The 16,534-nt window shown below is 43.2% G+C and overlaps 1 protein-coding gene across 1 annotated transcript in view; it reads left to right on the top strand.

Moving 5' to 3' along the window:
- The window catches only part of GAS2 (growth arrest specific 2), a 119,773-nt gene that overhangs the window by 44,855 nt on the left and 58,384 nt on the right, over positions 1–16,534 (top strand). Inside the window, exon 4 of the mRNA XM_035117548.3 lies at positions 12,762–12,903. Coding sequence (XP_034973439.1) covers positions 12,762–12,903 — 142 coding nt within the window. The remainder of the gene's footprint in view (positions 1–12,761; positions 12,904–16,534) is intronic.

Raw genomic sequence — 16,534 nt, 5'->3', positions numbered from 1 at the left:
TGATACCTCATCCTGATTTCCTTAGATGACCTCACTCAATAGCTTCATAGTAGATGTTGAGCAGCAGGGCGATAAAATGGAACCCTGTGGGATCCCACAGCATAAATGTCTTGAGACCAGATGGAAGTCTTCCCTTGACCTTTTGGAACTAACCATTCAGGATTGCATGGGGGAAAGAATCACACTTATGCTATTTCCCTGATCCAGACTCTCATCCAGCCTAGATCCAGTCCCCTTTGCATGATCTCACCCTTCTCATGTGGTTCCTTCCTTCCCATGTTTTGAGAGGTGGGCAATACCATTTGTTTCATGGGGAAGCAGCTCCACTGATACTGCTGTTGTAAGAATAGTTAGGTTGTGATGATGATGGGTGAAGTGTTACTTGGCCGCAACCTACCGTATACCTTTGACCAAAGCTCTGTGCTAACTGATTCCAGGCTTTCGTGACTCTTCTAAAGATACATAAGTAATATTGCTCCATGAAATCCTAGAAGTACTTCATTTTCTCCATGATTTATCACCTCACCATCCCAGACACTTGTGGAGTGGAATGATCTGTTCTATATTAAGAGGGAAAGAGAGATATATTGCTTTAATTGTCAATAGAAGGAGTTTGCATTCCCATTTGTACTAGAGACATGATAATACATCACTGTCATATTATTTCTTAAAAGTGCTTTAAAATCACTTGGATAGCTTTATAACTGCTTAGTGTGTTGTAATGGGAGATTGCATGGGAGCGCAGGGAACCTACATTACTGGATGATGTTACAGCTTCTGGGCATAAATGCATGAGTATGCTTTGGTTTATAGAAATTCCTTCGAAATTATGCATGCCATTAAACAACTGATCAGTAGATCTTAGGAACAGATGCACCTAGCTACATTAGCTCTGACGAGCTAGTGTAATTTTGAATTTTAATTAAAAAACCAGATATTGGGGAGAACTTAGGCTAGATAGAGCATTCCAGAATATAACCTTGATGGGGTTCACTTGCTTAGTTTTGCATTTATACTTGCGATACATTCAGGGCCAGCCCTACCATTAGGTTGAAGGAGGCAACCACCCACCCTCTGGATTTGGTATGGCAGACTCCCAAAAGGAACCTCTAGCATTGTGTCTACCCAGGGGCGTAGGAAGGTGGTGGCGGTGCGCCCCGAGTGACGTGATCCCAGGGGCACCATCACCGCTGACTGCACTGCCCCGCCCCTAAAATGTGCGCCCCACCCCCAAACGCGCCCCATGTCACTGCGCATGGTGCACCCTGCCCCCAAATGCGTGCCCCGTCACTGGGAGCAGCGCACCTGCTCTCCGGCCCCGGTGGTGGAGCATGAAGCTCCGCCGCTGTATGTACCTGCCTTGTGGCTCGTTCTAATCTGACTGGTACATGTCAATCAATCTTTTACAAGTCTGGGGGAAATAGATGAGTCTATGGGCCAAATCAGATGTGGATATCAGGGAATTCATGATCAACCTTCATTTCTCTCTATATAGGTATGTAGGTTAATGCATCCCCCTTTCCTGTTTCTCTGATGAAAATCATATCACCTCTGAAAGTGCTGCTTGCCCCACTGGAGAAAACAGGAAGGTATGTTGGTGCCTCTCCCAACACAACAATCCCAAGCAGATGAGCTGTACAAATCTACAACAGGATCAGAACAGAACCAAACTAGCCAGACAACAGGAGAGGGAGAAAGACAATTGCTTGTTGTAGCATACGTGTTCATGCTACAAACAATCACAGCTTTCTAGGCATGATGAGTGTGCACAGAGAAGCTGACCTTCAGAATTTCAGACACCGAGTTAAGGCCAGTTTGAAAATTTGGCTCTGTCTGTTAACATTCCAACATGTTTTTCAAATCATGGAGCCATTTTTTTTTATGTATGTATATAAAAAACCCCTTTATCCAGCTTTGAATTCCCAAAATCTCAGCAGCTTCTTTGTGGTTTCTGATTGGAAGAGTTACAGAAAAAAATTAGAATCTTTATCGCAGAGGCAAAAATGAAACATTTTCAGAGGCGTGTCAAACTTAACTTCAGGAATTCATGGATGAAATCCCTTGTGAACATTTTGGGTGACAGCATCAACATCTCTGAACATCTGTCAGTCTGAAAAATGACAGCAAAGGCAATATTACATTTTTTTAAAGGAAATTCTTTCTTTAGATTATCTAAATTGCTATCCTGGGGTATTCGCTTGACACTTGGCTCATAAAAGGTAAAGGACCATTTGGAACTAATTTTGCAGAAGAGTTAAGGGGGAAATGGAACATTTTGAAGAACTGCATAGCATGAGTCTGGCCATTAAGAAGCAGGGAGAAACAAAAGGAGACGAGATAAGTTGAATATGACAACACATTCCATGTGGTCCTGACTGCTGCTTGGAATTTGCACGGATTTTTACATTTATTACTCATATTGCAGCATGGAGCTGTCTGCATTATTCTTTAATGGTAAGATGTTGGTACTTTCCAAATAATAACCTTGTTCATTATTTGGGGAAGTTAGCATAATTGATGGTTGTTCTCTACCATACATGCAAGTAGTCTTTCAAACTTTTCAGACAGAAGACCCCCACCTTTAACGCCAGGTTGCAATATGAGACCCTTTCATCTTTCTATCTTCTCCCTCTTTCCTCTACAATCTTCTAATTTTATCCTTAGAATTTCATTCAAATGTCTTTAACACCTACAAACTCTGGCATAATCCACCATAGATCAGGGAAGAAACCAGCTGAAGGTCACAATCCATCAGTTTGAGACCAAAGGTTTACAGAAGGGAAGGGAACCTACTTACTGTACTTCTGCCACCATCTCTGACCATTGGTCATGCTGGCTGGGGCTGGGGTCCAACACCACTCAGGCCACTTTTGCCATCCCTGGTTTACTATAATAGCTTGAAGCGTTGTTGGTTTTTGTTTGAAAAGTGTGCAGACTCTGCTTTCAAGGCTGAACTTGGTGAAGACGTGTGCATGCACACGAAAGCTCATACCAATGACAAACTTAGTTGGTCTCTAAGGTACTGCTGGAAGGAATTTTTTGTATTGATTTAGAGCAGTGTTTCCCAATGTTTTCCAACCATGGCCCCCTTCCGATCTTGTTTCCTTCCTGTGCCCCCCCCCCAGGTGTAGTCAAGGAGGGGCTGCCACCCATAAGTAAAAATCAATACAAATCAATAAATATTTGAGGTTCTTCCCCCCCCCCAACAAAAGCCTGCCCCCTAACAAAAATCCTGGCTATGCCCATGCCTCTCCGTCCTACTGGTAGAAAAGTAGCTTATTTGAATGTTTTGTATGTAAATAGAACAGATTTTATTTATAATGTTTATAATTTATACAAAATACAATTGCATAAAATGATAGGAACAGAATGAAATATTGTTGAAGCAGAAAGACATAGACTCATGAAGTTGCAAGGGACCCCAAAGATCATCTTTCTAGTGCAACCCTCTGAAATGTAGGAAACTCAGCTAAAGCATTAGAAACCTCCAAGGAAGGAGAGCCCAGAACCTCCAGAGGGAGAACCATCTTTCTTCATGTGTTATAAAAAGTAAACAACACTTATTTGACTCATTATTTGACACAGAGGGAGGAAACCAACAGAAAAAGTCCAAAAGGTGCAGAGGGAGTTCTGTATATATGGGAGAATTTTAAAAAGCAAGTGGTCCTCACTGACCTGGTGCAAAAAGATTCCGTCATCTGGAGGAGCCCTGGCTGTCTAGATAAAACACATCCTTACCTGGGAGGAAGGCCCACTGAACTAGTGCGACTTACTTCTGAGTAGACAGTTATTTACTAGATGCAAGTCAGCAGCACCAGACAACCCCGCTTGACTATGCGCTGGGGGGGGGAAAGAGAATTTCACCCCACACCTTGCAGAGCCAGGTCAACGTTGCCAATGGGCTCTGCACCCCTCGACAACATCCGAAGGCCCTGATCTACTAGGCGCTGCAGTGCCTTGCAGAGTCAAGCCCAGGCTACCACCACGCCCAGCACTGGCAGCAGCATCAAGCAGCTCTGGCTCGCCCAGTCCTGCCAATTGCCACCGCACCACCCCACTTACCTGATTCCACCCTTCACTTCTCACTTCCCTCTGTGCCCCTCTAGCCCCTTGGAATATGGCCCCCGGTTGGGAACCACTGATTTAGAGCAACATTCTTCTTGAAGTCAAAGAGGGATGCTTTGGCTCAATTTGATGCCTCTTGTACTATTCTGGAGGCTTTTTGGAAGATGATTGGCATTTCAAACCAGGGATCTCAGTAGCAGGACACAGGTGGCCATTGCAGCTTGCTAGGTAAAGCAGTTACTCTACTGTGCTACATCATCATCACCATGCATATACCTATTGCAGCTACAAATTCAGGAAGGATCAGGTAACTGGAGTCAATTGGGTTCTTTATGGTCTTAGAAAGATTCTACCTCAGGACTGACTCCTCAGACTGAGCCGCTTGTTGCTTATGAACATCCCATCCCAAATGCCCATCCCAACTTGATAACCTACCACTTCAAGACCTGCTGCTTTTGTTTTGCTTTATGTAAGCACTCATTAATTTTTTGAGACTGAGTGCTCTCTCTTTGGCGCTGAAGGATTGAAGCACATATCTAGCTGAATTCTTTTGAGGGCTTCAACCGAAGCAAATGTATAAATATGATTTATTTTTAGGCACTGCTGTTATTTTAATAGTGTTATGATTCTGTATAATTGGACATATTGATAATTATGTGCCATTTTCTTTTCTTTTTTTTCATTGTTGCGCTCTGCTGTGAGCAGTGGCAATAAACTTATAATGAATAAGCAAATTAGTTACCTTCACTGTTGCAAGTCTATCGCCCATTCCACCTATCATATGTCTCTAGGACAGGGGTGGCCAACTCCCAAGAGACGGCAATTTACTCACAGAGTTAAAGACTGACAGTGATTTATCCCCTTTTGGGGGGTTCAAGTCAAAGTTGTTGAGCTTTTCTTAGGAAGGAAATCCCTGTTTTGGGGGGTTCAGGTCAAAGTTGTTGAGCTTTTTTTAGGAAGGAGGAAGGCCTGGTTTTTAGAAGTTCAGGTCAGGGGTGTTAAGCTTTTTTAAGGAGGAGGAAAGCCCTGGTTTGGGGGGGTGCAGGGCAAAAATATAGAGCTTTTTTAGGGGAGCCAAACTTGTTGAGCTTCTCAGGGGGGAGCCAGCAATCTACCAGTGATCTACTGGTAGATCACGATGTACCTGTTGGACCTGCCTGCTCTAGGATAGTGCTGTATTGTCATTGAAACTAGAGGCAAAGAGGTTGATCATGCAAAGAGCCCTGCTAGGTCAGGCTGAAGACCCATCTTGTCTAGCATCGTTTCGCAGTTGCCAACCATATGCCTATGGGAAGTCTGATAAGGAACCAGATGCCTTAGGGGAAATTAAAAATGCAGTTGAGATATATCTCAGTTGGGCAGAAAACCACCAAGGCCTGTACAAGGTTTATTGTGCAGCTGCAATGTTGTCCCCTATCTTCATTTATTCTTAAAATGTGTTAATTGCTTTGCCAAGCAACTTGCTGCTAAAGATGGCTCACAATTTTAAGAAAAGGTAAATTTAAAAATACAAATGAATATAATGCTACATTTACAACTGCTAAGGGCAGTAAAAGGTCATATATCCCAAATGCCAAATAATCAAAATGTTTTTACCAGATGTCTGAAAGAATTAGCCAGGCCCCATTTATGGAGGGCGTTTCAACACTGAAGTGTCATAACAGTGAAAATTCAGTTCTGGGTCCTGCCTAGACTGTAGCTTCACATAAAGATGGAACTTGGGGAAGCCTTCTCTTTCATATGGTGTACTTTGTAAATAAGCCAGTACTCAGGTGTTTTCCCTCAAAGAGGTACAATGTGTCTATGGCTATGCACTTATGCAACACCCTAAAAAAGAGGACTAAAGAGGATAGGGCTATTGTATATGTAGAGCTGTATTTATTTAAAAAGAAATACAATGCGTCTTATTGCAATGGGGCAGACTCTGACAAGGTCACCTGTTTGCTTGCTCAGCCTGCTCTCCAGGAGCTAAGATAAGCAGCTTCAAGGCCTCTGCTGTCCCTTCTTATGGTTCATAGATGTTCATATAATTGTAGAATCGGAAGGGACCCCATGGGCCATCTAGTCCAATCCCCTGCAATGCAGGAATCCTGCACACAGCTGTCCCTGGGTGGGCTCAAACCACCAACCTTCTAGCCAGATGTACAGCCAGATGTACAGGCTCAGTGTTTGTTGTTTTTAAACCAGATAGGCCATCCAATAGAGGACTCCCTCAAACAGAGAACAGAAACCTGTTGCCTTTTGGACTACAGTTGTCTATTCACTGACCATTGACCTTGCTGGCTTGGCTGATGGGGCTTGGAGTTCAACAACATCTGAAGGACTACATGTTCTCAATTACTGAAACAAAGAACTGTCTTCTGATAGCCCTTCAAATGGAGCTGCAAAGTAGGGCATGTGGCTGTTTTGTCATACATTGGGCTGAGAGGAACCACTGGGAAGGCCCTTTATGAGTTCCAACCAAACGTTCATCAGATGTTGACAGCACTGAAAGAAAGGTCTCTCCCAAAGATCTTTAAACCCAACCAGGTTCATACGGGAGAACAGAGCCTTTCAGATAATCTGGAGCCAAGTTATGTCATCAGGCTTTGTAGATCACAGCCAGAACTACCCAGAAATGGACTGAAGCTGTTTTAACATGGGACTTGCATTCTCCCTATAGCCATCCCAAGTTAACAGACTCGCTGCCACATTCCGAACCAGCAGAAACTTCTGCATGCTCCTCAAAGGCAATTCCACACAGAACATGTCACAGTCATCCTAACAAGCTGCAATTTAAGGCAAATGTCACATCTGATATATAAATTTTTGCATGCATTTCTTTACATAGCCATAGATTTTTTTGTCTGGTAACCCTCTCCCAATCAAACATAGCATTACTATTTAAAAAAAGGTTTTCATAGAGACCATGCCACAGCAATGACAAGCAAGGTGCAGCTGGCACTTGGGTGGGTGGCAGCAATAGTGGATGGGCCACTAACCTGCCCCCTCTCCCAGTCCAGTGCCTGAGTCAAGGGACTCACCTTACCTAATGGGAGAGCCGGCATCTACATAAGGCCCCTGCAGGGTTTCATTGTGGGAGCTTCAGGAAAGCATATCCATTGAAGGCTGCAATCAGTCAGCTGGAAGTAAGTTCCAATGTCCAAATGGGACTTCATTCTGAAGTGGGATGTTTTAGGATCGCACTGGGTAACTTAAGCTTCCTTTTAGACAGGATTTATTTTTATTTTTTTTGCAGGGGCAGCATCATACTGGGCATGACTAAATTCCCTGGGACTGTTTTCTCAAACCTTGTCCATACAAACCTTGACCTTGTTGGGTCCATCCACGTTTTGCCTCCCTATATTTTGCCCTCTCTTTTATTCATTTCTTTTTAATATCTTTAAGTCACAAGCAATAATACTAGAGTTCCAAAGCTAGACATGATGCAGTTTCCCCTGAATTGTAGGTCTTATGTTTGACTTCTCCCCCATGTAAACAAGCTCCTCTCTGTATGAAGAACAGTGTGTTTGGCTGGGGCTACCACCTCCCTGACATGTAAAGCTTTCTATGTCAGTTCCTCTCTCCTCCGCATCCTCTTTGGGTTGGTGTTTAAAGATGGGATTCTGGCACCTACAATCTGAAGTGAAATGGTTCAAGAAAAGCTCTTCTGTTTGATTCTACTGTATGTGTAGATCAGCTGGGGGGTGGGGAAGAGAATGGAAATGATAGCTTCTTTAGGCATAGTAAGGAAAACCTGAAACTCCATTTTCTATAACCAGTGAATGATAGCAGGTATGAATGATTGCTGCAACACCAAGAAAATATTAGCTATCATATTTTGATAACCTGGGTGAGTCAAACTGTTGGGATCCTTTTCCGATAAGCAGCCTGGCTGACTGCAGCCCCCACTGTTTTAGGGCTTACTTATTCACAGGAATTTCAAAGTGAAATAAAGAAAGGGTAGCTTCTCTTTCCGAGAGATCTTAAAATATGCTTCGAGTCTCCCCAAAGCAAACATTTTAAAAGCAAAATTATGGAACCTCTTTTGGAAAAATTATATCAATCTATTTCTTTTTCCATGTGATTTCATAGAGCCAGAGCCCCTCTTGGGGTCCCCGAAGCAAACCTGACCACATTTTTCCAGGCTGACATCATCTGTTTCACTCACACTTTCACATCCTGCATTAAACCTCCTGCATGCACATCAACAAGTCAGGATTGTAAAAGGAGTGTAACTGGGGAACTGTTTTTGGGTGATATTTGATAGGAGCAATTGTGTGCACTGCTGTTTTAGAGTAACTGTGGCTATAGTCTACTATGTCAACAAAAGTCACTTTTGCCATATGGAAACCTAATTATGTCAGGATGATCTGTTCCAAAACACTTTGGAGAAATTCAAGTCATTTAAACAAAAAGTAAATCAGTTCTTTTCTTTTCTTTTTTTTGAAAAAGCATTTGAGAATCAACCTTCCTTAAATAACAGTGTTCATATTTCAGAGTTAGAACTTACAGTTAACAGATTTGAGAATAATAAAAAGGACTTTTTAGTTATTTTTAGGTGGTTGAGAATTTATTAGGTGAGAAGAAAACATAGATATTTCCCCGCAGTCCTTCAGTATAAGTTTAATCTTACTTTCATTTAAGGCACTGAGTAAAATTCTGGCTCTGTGGATATAAATGGCAAAATGCTCCTTGCCTCCCCACTTCAGTGTCAATAGTATTTTAAATAATAAACAACAACTGTCCTGCAAAGACCCACACATTAAAGCACATTCAAAGCATATAACCTCCCCTGAGGGAATGGAGTTTACCCCTCACAGAGCAACAGTTGCCAGCAGCCTTTACAATCTACAGTCCCCAGGATTCTTTGGGGGAAGCCATGTGCAATGAATGCGCTTTAAATGTATGGTGTTAATGCGACTGATGATATTTTGGTCTCCTGCACATGTTTGGCCCCATTAATGGGAATTCCTTTTCATGAGCCCCATTGAGGTACAGTAAAACGGCATACGGACAGTTCTCATGCATTTCAATAGGGTTCTTGCCCAGCAGAAGTTCTGCATCACACTTAAATATAGTGCTGCAATGACAATTTTAACGGGAAGAGCCCAATATGTGATGTTCACACACAATCCCCTAAGCATCAACCAGAAAAGTTAAGGAAGTACTGGGCATTCCAGAGCATGCTCAGTTCACTTGCGTCATTGGCCAGGCCTCTGGTCCTCATTGTAGGACTCTATCCTACAAGATGTGTGACGCAATCCAGTGGTTATAGAAAACAGGGAAAGTTGGCATGTAGGAAGCTGCCTTATACTGAGGCTGACTATTGATTCCTCTAGCTCAGTGACTGACAGAAGCTTTCCAGATTCTCTGAAGATGCCATGGACTGAACCTTTGGCCTTCTCTGTGTAAAGCTCTAACCCTGAGCTACTGCCCCTCCCCCAACTAATGCACCCCCCCCCCAAGAAACAGAAAGGTGGATAGTGGTAAATACAAGCTACTGTCCAGAGAAGCCTGGCCATTACTGATCTCATTGAGGAATTATATGGCCAGAGGCCATCAATACTTGCATAGAAGGGGTGCCAGCAGTTGTCATTTGTTATACAATAGAAATTCTGCTGAAATTCTCTCTTCAATACGACTGTTAAAGGTGCAGGAGCTTTGGTAGCATTCAGTTCTAGTCCTATTCAAAGAAGACCTATTGAAGTAGATCTACATAACTAAATCAGGTTCATTATTTACATTTACATTATTTACATCTTAAAAAGCAGAGACATCACCTTGCTGACAAAGGTCCGTATAGTTAAAGCTATGGTTTTCCCAGTAGTGATGTATGGAAGTGAGAGCTGGACCATAAAGAAGGCTGATCGCCAAAGAATTGATGCTTTTGAATTATGGTGCTGGAGGAGACTCTTGAGAGTCCCATGGACTGCAAGAAGATCAAACCTATCCATTCTGAAGGAAATCAGCCCTGAGTGCTCACTGGAAGGACAGATCGTGAAGCTGAGGCTCCAATACTTTGGCCACCTCATGAGAAGAGAAGAATCCTTGGAAAAGACCCTGATGTTGGGAAAGATTGAGGGCACTAGGAGAAGGGGACGACAGAGGACGAGATGGTTGGACAGTATTCTTGAAGCTACGAACATGAGTTTGACCAAACTGCGGGAGGCAGTGCAAGACAGGAGTGCCTGGCGTGCTATGGTCCATGGGGTCACGAAGAGTCGGACACGACTAAACGACAACAACAACAACAACAACAACAAATTTACATTGTGTCTACTCTGAGTAGGATGTAGTTGTATACAACTCACTGTCATGTTTGGCATTTGAGAAGCCCCCAGATAAGCTGTCAAATCACCCCAGGGGGTTCCTGGATCAGAGCTTGAAACCACTTTGCACTATGTGATTTACATACATTTTAAAACACCGCTTCTGGTATTTGACCTGCATCCCAAACAGGAGGCAAAAGGGAAAGTCAGAGGAAGGAAAGGAAGTGTCTTGCCAGTGCATCCCCTTCTGCGGCAGTTACGTCCCAATGATATGATGCTGTCTTGCTGCTCCTTCTGCACGCTGGTTGCTCCAAGCAGTGAGTCACTTCTGTGGTTTGGCAGTTGCTTCCTGGTTTGTCCGCAGGCTGCCATCTGGAGAGAGTGGCGGTGACATAGTGGCTTGAGCATGTGCTTTTTGCGTTGTGGCTCCAGTTCTCTGGAATTCTCTTCCCTTCGAAGTGAAGCACGCTCCAACATTGTCATGCTTATGTCGTCCGTTAAAAACTTTTCTTTTCTCCCCAATTAGCCTATTTTATTTCTGCAGCTTTTCATTTGTGTTGGTGGTGTATGTCTTAATACTGTTTTATGATCTGGATTATCTTTCATGTTCTGTTTTCGTTCTCCACTCAGGTATTCTCTGAATATAGAGCTATTTGTAAATTCAGAAACAAACAAACAAAATGTGTGGGGAGAGGGAAGGGACCCCAACATTGTAAATTTGCCAGTAAAAAACCCTAACTCAGTTTATATACCATTATGAGTTTGGGGAAGTAAGTTCTTTACGGAGACCCTTCTAATCCCTGGATCCAGCAAGTGTTGACATCTAATTGAGGCTTCTAATTCTTGGAATAGCCAGGTTATCCTCTTGGTGAGGTGTAAGGAGAACAAAGGGAGAGGCTTCATGGGAGACGGAAAATGGATGGGACAGATAGTGAAAAGGACAAAAGCCAAAGTTGAGAGCTGAGATTATTATTTTTTTAGGCAGTGAAGTGACTTAGAAGGAAAGCAGCAAGCTGGGGTGAGAGCCGGAGCAATGTTTGAGAGCAGTGTTGGATTTCTGTTTGAATTCAAGGCTGCAGCTATGGGAGAAACAGGGGTCTCTTGGGGTGTTGATGCTGTGAGCCCCTCCATCGTAGGCTCAGGTTGTATATATGCGTAAATAAACCATATATCCTAAAGACACCACAGTCTCTGCTGTGCTACATTCCCAAAGGAAACATACACGCCTAGAACCCCTGGAATATTGCACCGTTTGGAGATTGGAGTGGTGTGTGTTAGCTACTGTAACAGCACCCTGTCTGTTCCCAAAACTATTGCATCACTTCAAGCGGTCCTTTGGGCTTGGATGCTATATCAGCTGTGATTCCTTTGCCAGTAGCTGATGTTATGTGAAGCCCATTCACTCCCATGTTGTTTGGCTTCCTTTCCCCACTGCCCCCCCTTCCAGTGTTTTGTGATGCTTCCAAGAAATTATTTGGGACTAGTTTTTTTTTACCCTATTTTTCTTTTCACAAGCAATCTATGTCTGGACATGGAGCTGGAAGCTTTTGCAGACACCATTTGAGCTTCCCAGCGCTTGGCTTACACAGAATCTTGCATTTTATAACCAGATCCAGAACAGAAGCAGATACTCCATAAATCACTTTAATGGCCAAGCTGCACATTTTAACTATTTATTTTTAGTCTTGCTTGCTCTGGGATGAGAAAACTTTGAAAGTGTATGGCACTGTCACACCTATGTATCCTGCCAAGCGGATCCGCCCCCTTGTTCTTAAAAGTTGATGTCATACAAAAACTGGCCATTTTTAGCAGTAAGGCTGAGAAAAAGTGTATTCATCTCCAGCCCTCTTAAAATTCCAACCATCTACGAGTTTTATACATCCTGTAAGTGTAGACAGAGGCTGAGAAGAGGGGCATTTTCACCTGATCCAATACCCCTTCAAGCCCAGCACACGGGGGGGGGGGGGTTGGGTTGAAGCCCAAATATCCCCCCTCCCCCTAACCCCAGAGGGGTCTATAAGAGACTGCATAGGGAGTCTGGGTAAAAAAGAGGTCAGTCAGGGCTCCTGCACCTTTTGATATGTGGACGAGGGAATTTTAGTAGGTGTAGCTTGTCATGCAAGCTAAACTGTCTAAAATCCCCTCTTCTGCACAACTATTAAAGGTGCGGGAACCCAAGACTTCCTTTTTCTATCCACCTGCAATAGGTAAGGGCTATGAAAGATCTCGATGCATGTGAGTGGAAGTCTTTCCACAGCCCTCTGGGATCTGTATGTTCACACGATTACAATCAGTGTAACAAAACTAGGAATGTTAAAATATTTTCCTATCGATTAACTGGAGGCAGGCACACCCTGGGAATATTTATTGAGAGGCATGTCCAAATATTAATAAGCATCCTAAATCATAATGTAATGTATAATTGTCTTTCTATTTGCATTCCAGATAATGCCGGTGAGGAGAATCCCATGCAAAGCCAATGCACCATCTGGATCCTTTTTTGCACGGGACAATACAGCAAATTTCTTATCCTGGTGCAGAGATGTGGGAGTAGACGATACTTGCCTATTTGAATCGGAAGGTTTGGGTATGTGTCAACTGCCGCACATCACAATTTCCATTGTACTTATATCGAAGTGTCAGTCATGTCCCTAGTGATTACACTGGGGGCGGAATCAAATCAAGCTGTCTTTGAAATCATGATGCAACATTGTGTCACTTTTTTAACAGAATGTTCTAGGTCATAGCTGCTTATTTGTTTTAAAATACAGCATTCAAAATATTACAGATACTGCCTTCTATTAAATGTGGTATTACTCTGAGTTGTGATGAAAACGAAGGATGTTTAACAGAATTTCAAGAGAAAAGCCTGTTCTAGTTTAATTTTGACCACAGTCAGTTAATTCTGCGCTGCAATTATGGACACAAACCTTGTGACAGTCAGTTTCACCTCACACAATTGAACTTTTGTCCTGAAGGAATACAGAACACCCTGTGCCATATTGATGGCTGCAGGTCACGGATATTTTGATGTCGATAGTCACTAATTGGGATATTAGGGAGCAAGCATAACTCCACGCTGTAACTGAATGAAGGGCCTTAGGCAATGCTTAGGCTGTTCAAAACCTCCTGGCATGCTAGCAGAGAGCTCCACCTGTGGTAATGCACAGCAAATGACAGCAGGAGATGTTGGGTGTGGAATGGATGAACCAGATCAATTACTCCTTTGTTTCCCTGACAAAACAGCACAACTTTATTTCAGCCCTGGAGCTGGTGTACTTAATTCCCTTCAGCTACTGTGAGTTGGTAGGAAAGAAGAGAGGAATTGAGTGCCCGGACCTCCTGCCTTATCCTCAGTGAATCTGCACAGTGGGTATGACAGCTGGGCCATAAGCAGATCTCTTTTCCTCTTTGTCCAGGAGCTGGACTGAAGAGGAATGGTGGGGGCTGCCCCCCTTTCTCCTGAACCTTCCTGAGAACAGGAGGACAGTATAGATTTAGAACAGTGGTTTGCAGAAGGGCATCGTTCAGAGGCTGCAGAGGGGAGAGGCTGGGAAATATTGGAAGAGGAATAGCAGGAAGAAGGAACACCATGGGAGAGACAGCTGACAGACTCAGTGTCTTTGGAAAGCGTTCCTGACCCCACCTCTCCCAGGACCAGGCGAGCATTGAGGGTAGAAGGCTCAGAGGCAGAAAGTTCAGATTAGCTGACGGAGGGGTGACATAGAATAGGAGAGATGGGGTGGGTGGGACTTTACTTGGAACAACATTATTATCTAGGGGATACTGCATTCCTTCGTCTCTTGCTGTGAATATTGAATAAATTAATTGGTAAGAACTTTTATTGTCTATCTGCTTATTGCAGGCACCCCCAAACTCAGCCCTCCAGATGTTTTGGGACTACAACTCCCATCATCCTTAGCTAATAGGACCAGTGGTCAGGGGTGATGGGAATTGTAGTCCTAAAACATCTGGAGGGCCGAGTTTGGGGGTGCCTGGCTTATTGGCTGTCACAGTGGGAGGGATCATATTCCCAGAAGCCTGACAGTAGCTACTGTAGAACTGGGAAGATGTCTAATTCTGCAGGACAGGACCTCAGTTGGATCACACATAACGTTTTACTTGTATATTCAGAATCAGCATTTTATGAATGCATGAAGGAATAACTAAATGCTGAAACAATGTCTAAAGAATACTGGAACTATGCATGGTTCTTGGTCTTTCAGTTGCTGGCTCTTGAAAAAGGAATTCTATCTACATATAGTAGTTCAATTAAGTATGCTTATTGGATCATTGTTATTGGCATCATTATGATATCCTCCAAATATTTCTGTATACTTAGGATGTGACTTTGTCAGCTAATTGTATGATTACTGTTCTCTTATTAAGCATATAAAAATAAATACACTCTGGAGTGCAAGAGAAATATAAAAGGACATGTTGCTGCATCATACCAGACCCAGTCACTATACATTTCAACAACAGCCAGAATTCTGTATGCCCAAGCATGGGGAAAATGATTAAGCAAGTAGATTGGTTCTGAGATCCCACTCCCCCTGTTTTTCAGAAAAATCTTAAAACAATGGAATATTATAAAATTTACAGTGATGTTAAATGGCAAAGAAAGACTAGTAGATGGGATTAGTAACCCAAAATGGCAATAGGGAATTCGGAGTGTTAGGAAGTGGTGTGGATTATATGTTGACATTGAGGATTAGTAAAAGAATAGTAATAGTATCCTGCTGTTAGGACATGAATAAGGATAAATATTGGAAGCAGACAAAAGCCATAGGAAAAGAGACATGCTTGATTTCTGCAGGAATCCAAGGTTGTGGCTATGGGAGAAGCAAGATCCTCTTGGGATGTTAATGCTGCGAAGCCCCTCCATCCTAGGCTCAGATTGTATGTGTAAATAAACCCTATATCATAAAGACATCACAACCTCTGCTGCCCCTCATTGTGAGGAAACCGAACCCTGGGGTAAGCTAGGCTCCTGGAACCTCTGGAATCTTGCACTGCTTGGAGATTGGGGTACAGTGCAACAATATTTTCCTGTGGAGGGAAAAAAGAAGAACTAATAACTCCAGTAAGCTAATTCTTATTTTAATTTCATATTTAGACCAAAAACAAGTCCCAAGTGAACTAATAATTAAGCAGCAACACCAAAATCACTACAGCTCTGTAATAACTGCACTTTATTGCTTTGCAGTGTGCACTTAAAACTGTTTAAATGAAAGAGGGACGGTATTACTGCTGGAATGGATCCAAAGTTGCCTTGCGTGAGTGAGTGAGTGGAAATGCACCTTTACTCACACAAAGCTTCGCTGACTTCACTCCCCATCCCATCCCACACAGCTGTCCAACGCTATTGAGGAAGGTTCTCCCAGCGGTCAAGAGGAGACTTTGGTGATGTTTCCAAAGGTCCGCAGTGGGGAGGGAAAAAGGGGCAGGAAAGCCATGTTACATGAGTGGAACTCTGCCCATACTTACCCAGATCCACCCCTTTATTTCCCCCGATAGCATTCATGATCAATTTGCTTTCATGAAAATTGTACCATACTACTTAAACAACTCTAATGCCAACCCAGACCCTGGATTCATCAGCTGAGGCCCTTCTGTGTGTGCTTCTTTTGAGGGAAGTGTGGATGGTGGTGATATGAGAATGAGCCTTTTCAGTAGTGGCTCCCCTCTTGCGGAAAGCTCTGCCCAGGAATGTGCCATCACTATCAACTCTTAGGCAATAAGCAAAAAGGTTTCTTTTTATCTGGGCTTTCATCCTTTAATTTGGAGGATATTTGTACAGTAGTCTCTTTTGAACTGTGGGATGTGTATCAACATGTTATTTCTTTTGTGCTGGTTTTATAATGTTTTTGATCTTTGTGGCGTTGTGGGTTAAACCACAGAGCCTAGGGCTTGCTGATCGGAAGGCCGGCAGTTCAATTTCCCCCGATGGGCTGAGCTCCCGTTGTTCGGTCCCAGCTCCTGCCAACCTAGCAGTTCGAAAGCACATCAAAGTGCAAGTAGATAAATAGGTACCACTCAGACGGGAAGGTAAATGGTGTTTCTGTGCGCTGCTCCTCTGGTTTGCCAGAAGTGGCTTAGTCATGTACGCCGGCTTCCTTGGTCAATAAAGCGAGCTGAGTGCTGCAACCCCAGAGTCGTCCGCGACTGGACCTAATGGTCAGGGGTCCCTTTAACTTTACTTTTACTGTTTTGCC

This window comes from Zootoca vivipara, chromosome 1 (genome assembly GCF_965207765.1).
Source record: "Zootoca vivipara chromosome 1, rZooViv2.hap1.1, whole genome shotgun sequence".
NCBI classification, from domain to species: Eukaryota; Metazoa; Chordata; class Lepidosauria; order Squamata; family Lacertidae; genus Zootoca; species Zootoca vivipara.
This window is presented reverse-complemented; position numbering and strand designations above follow the sequence as displayed.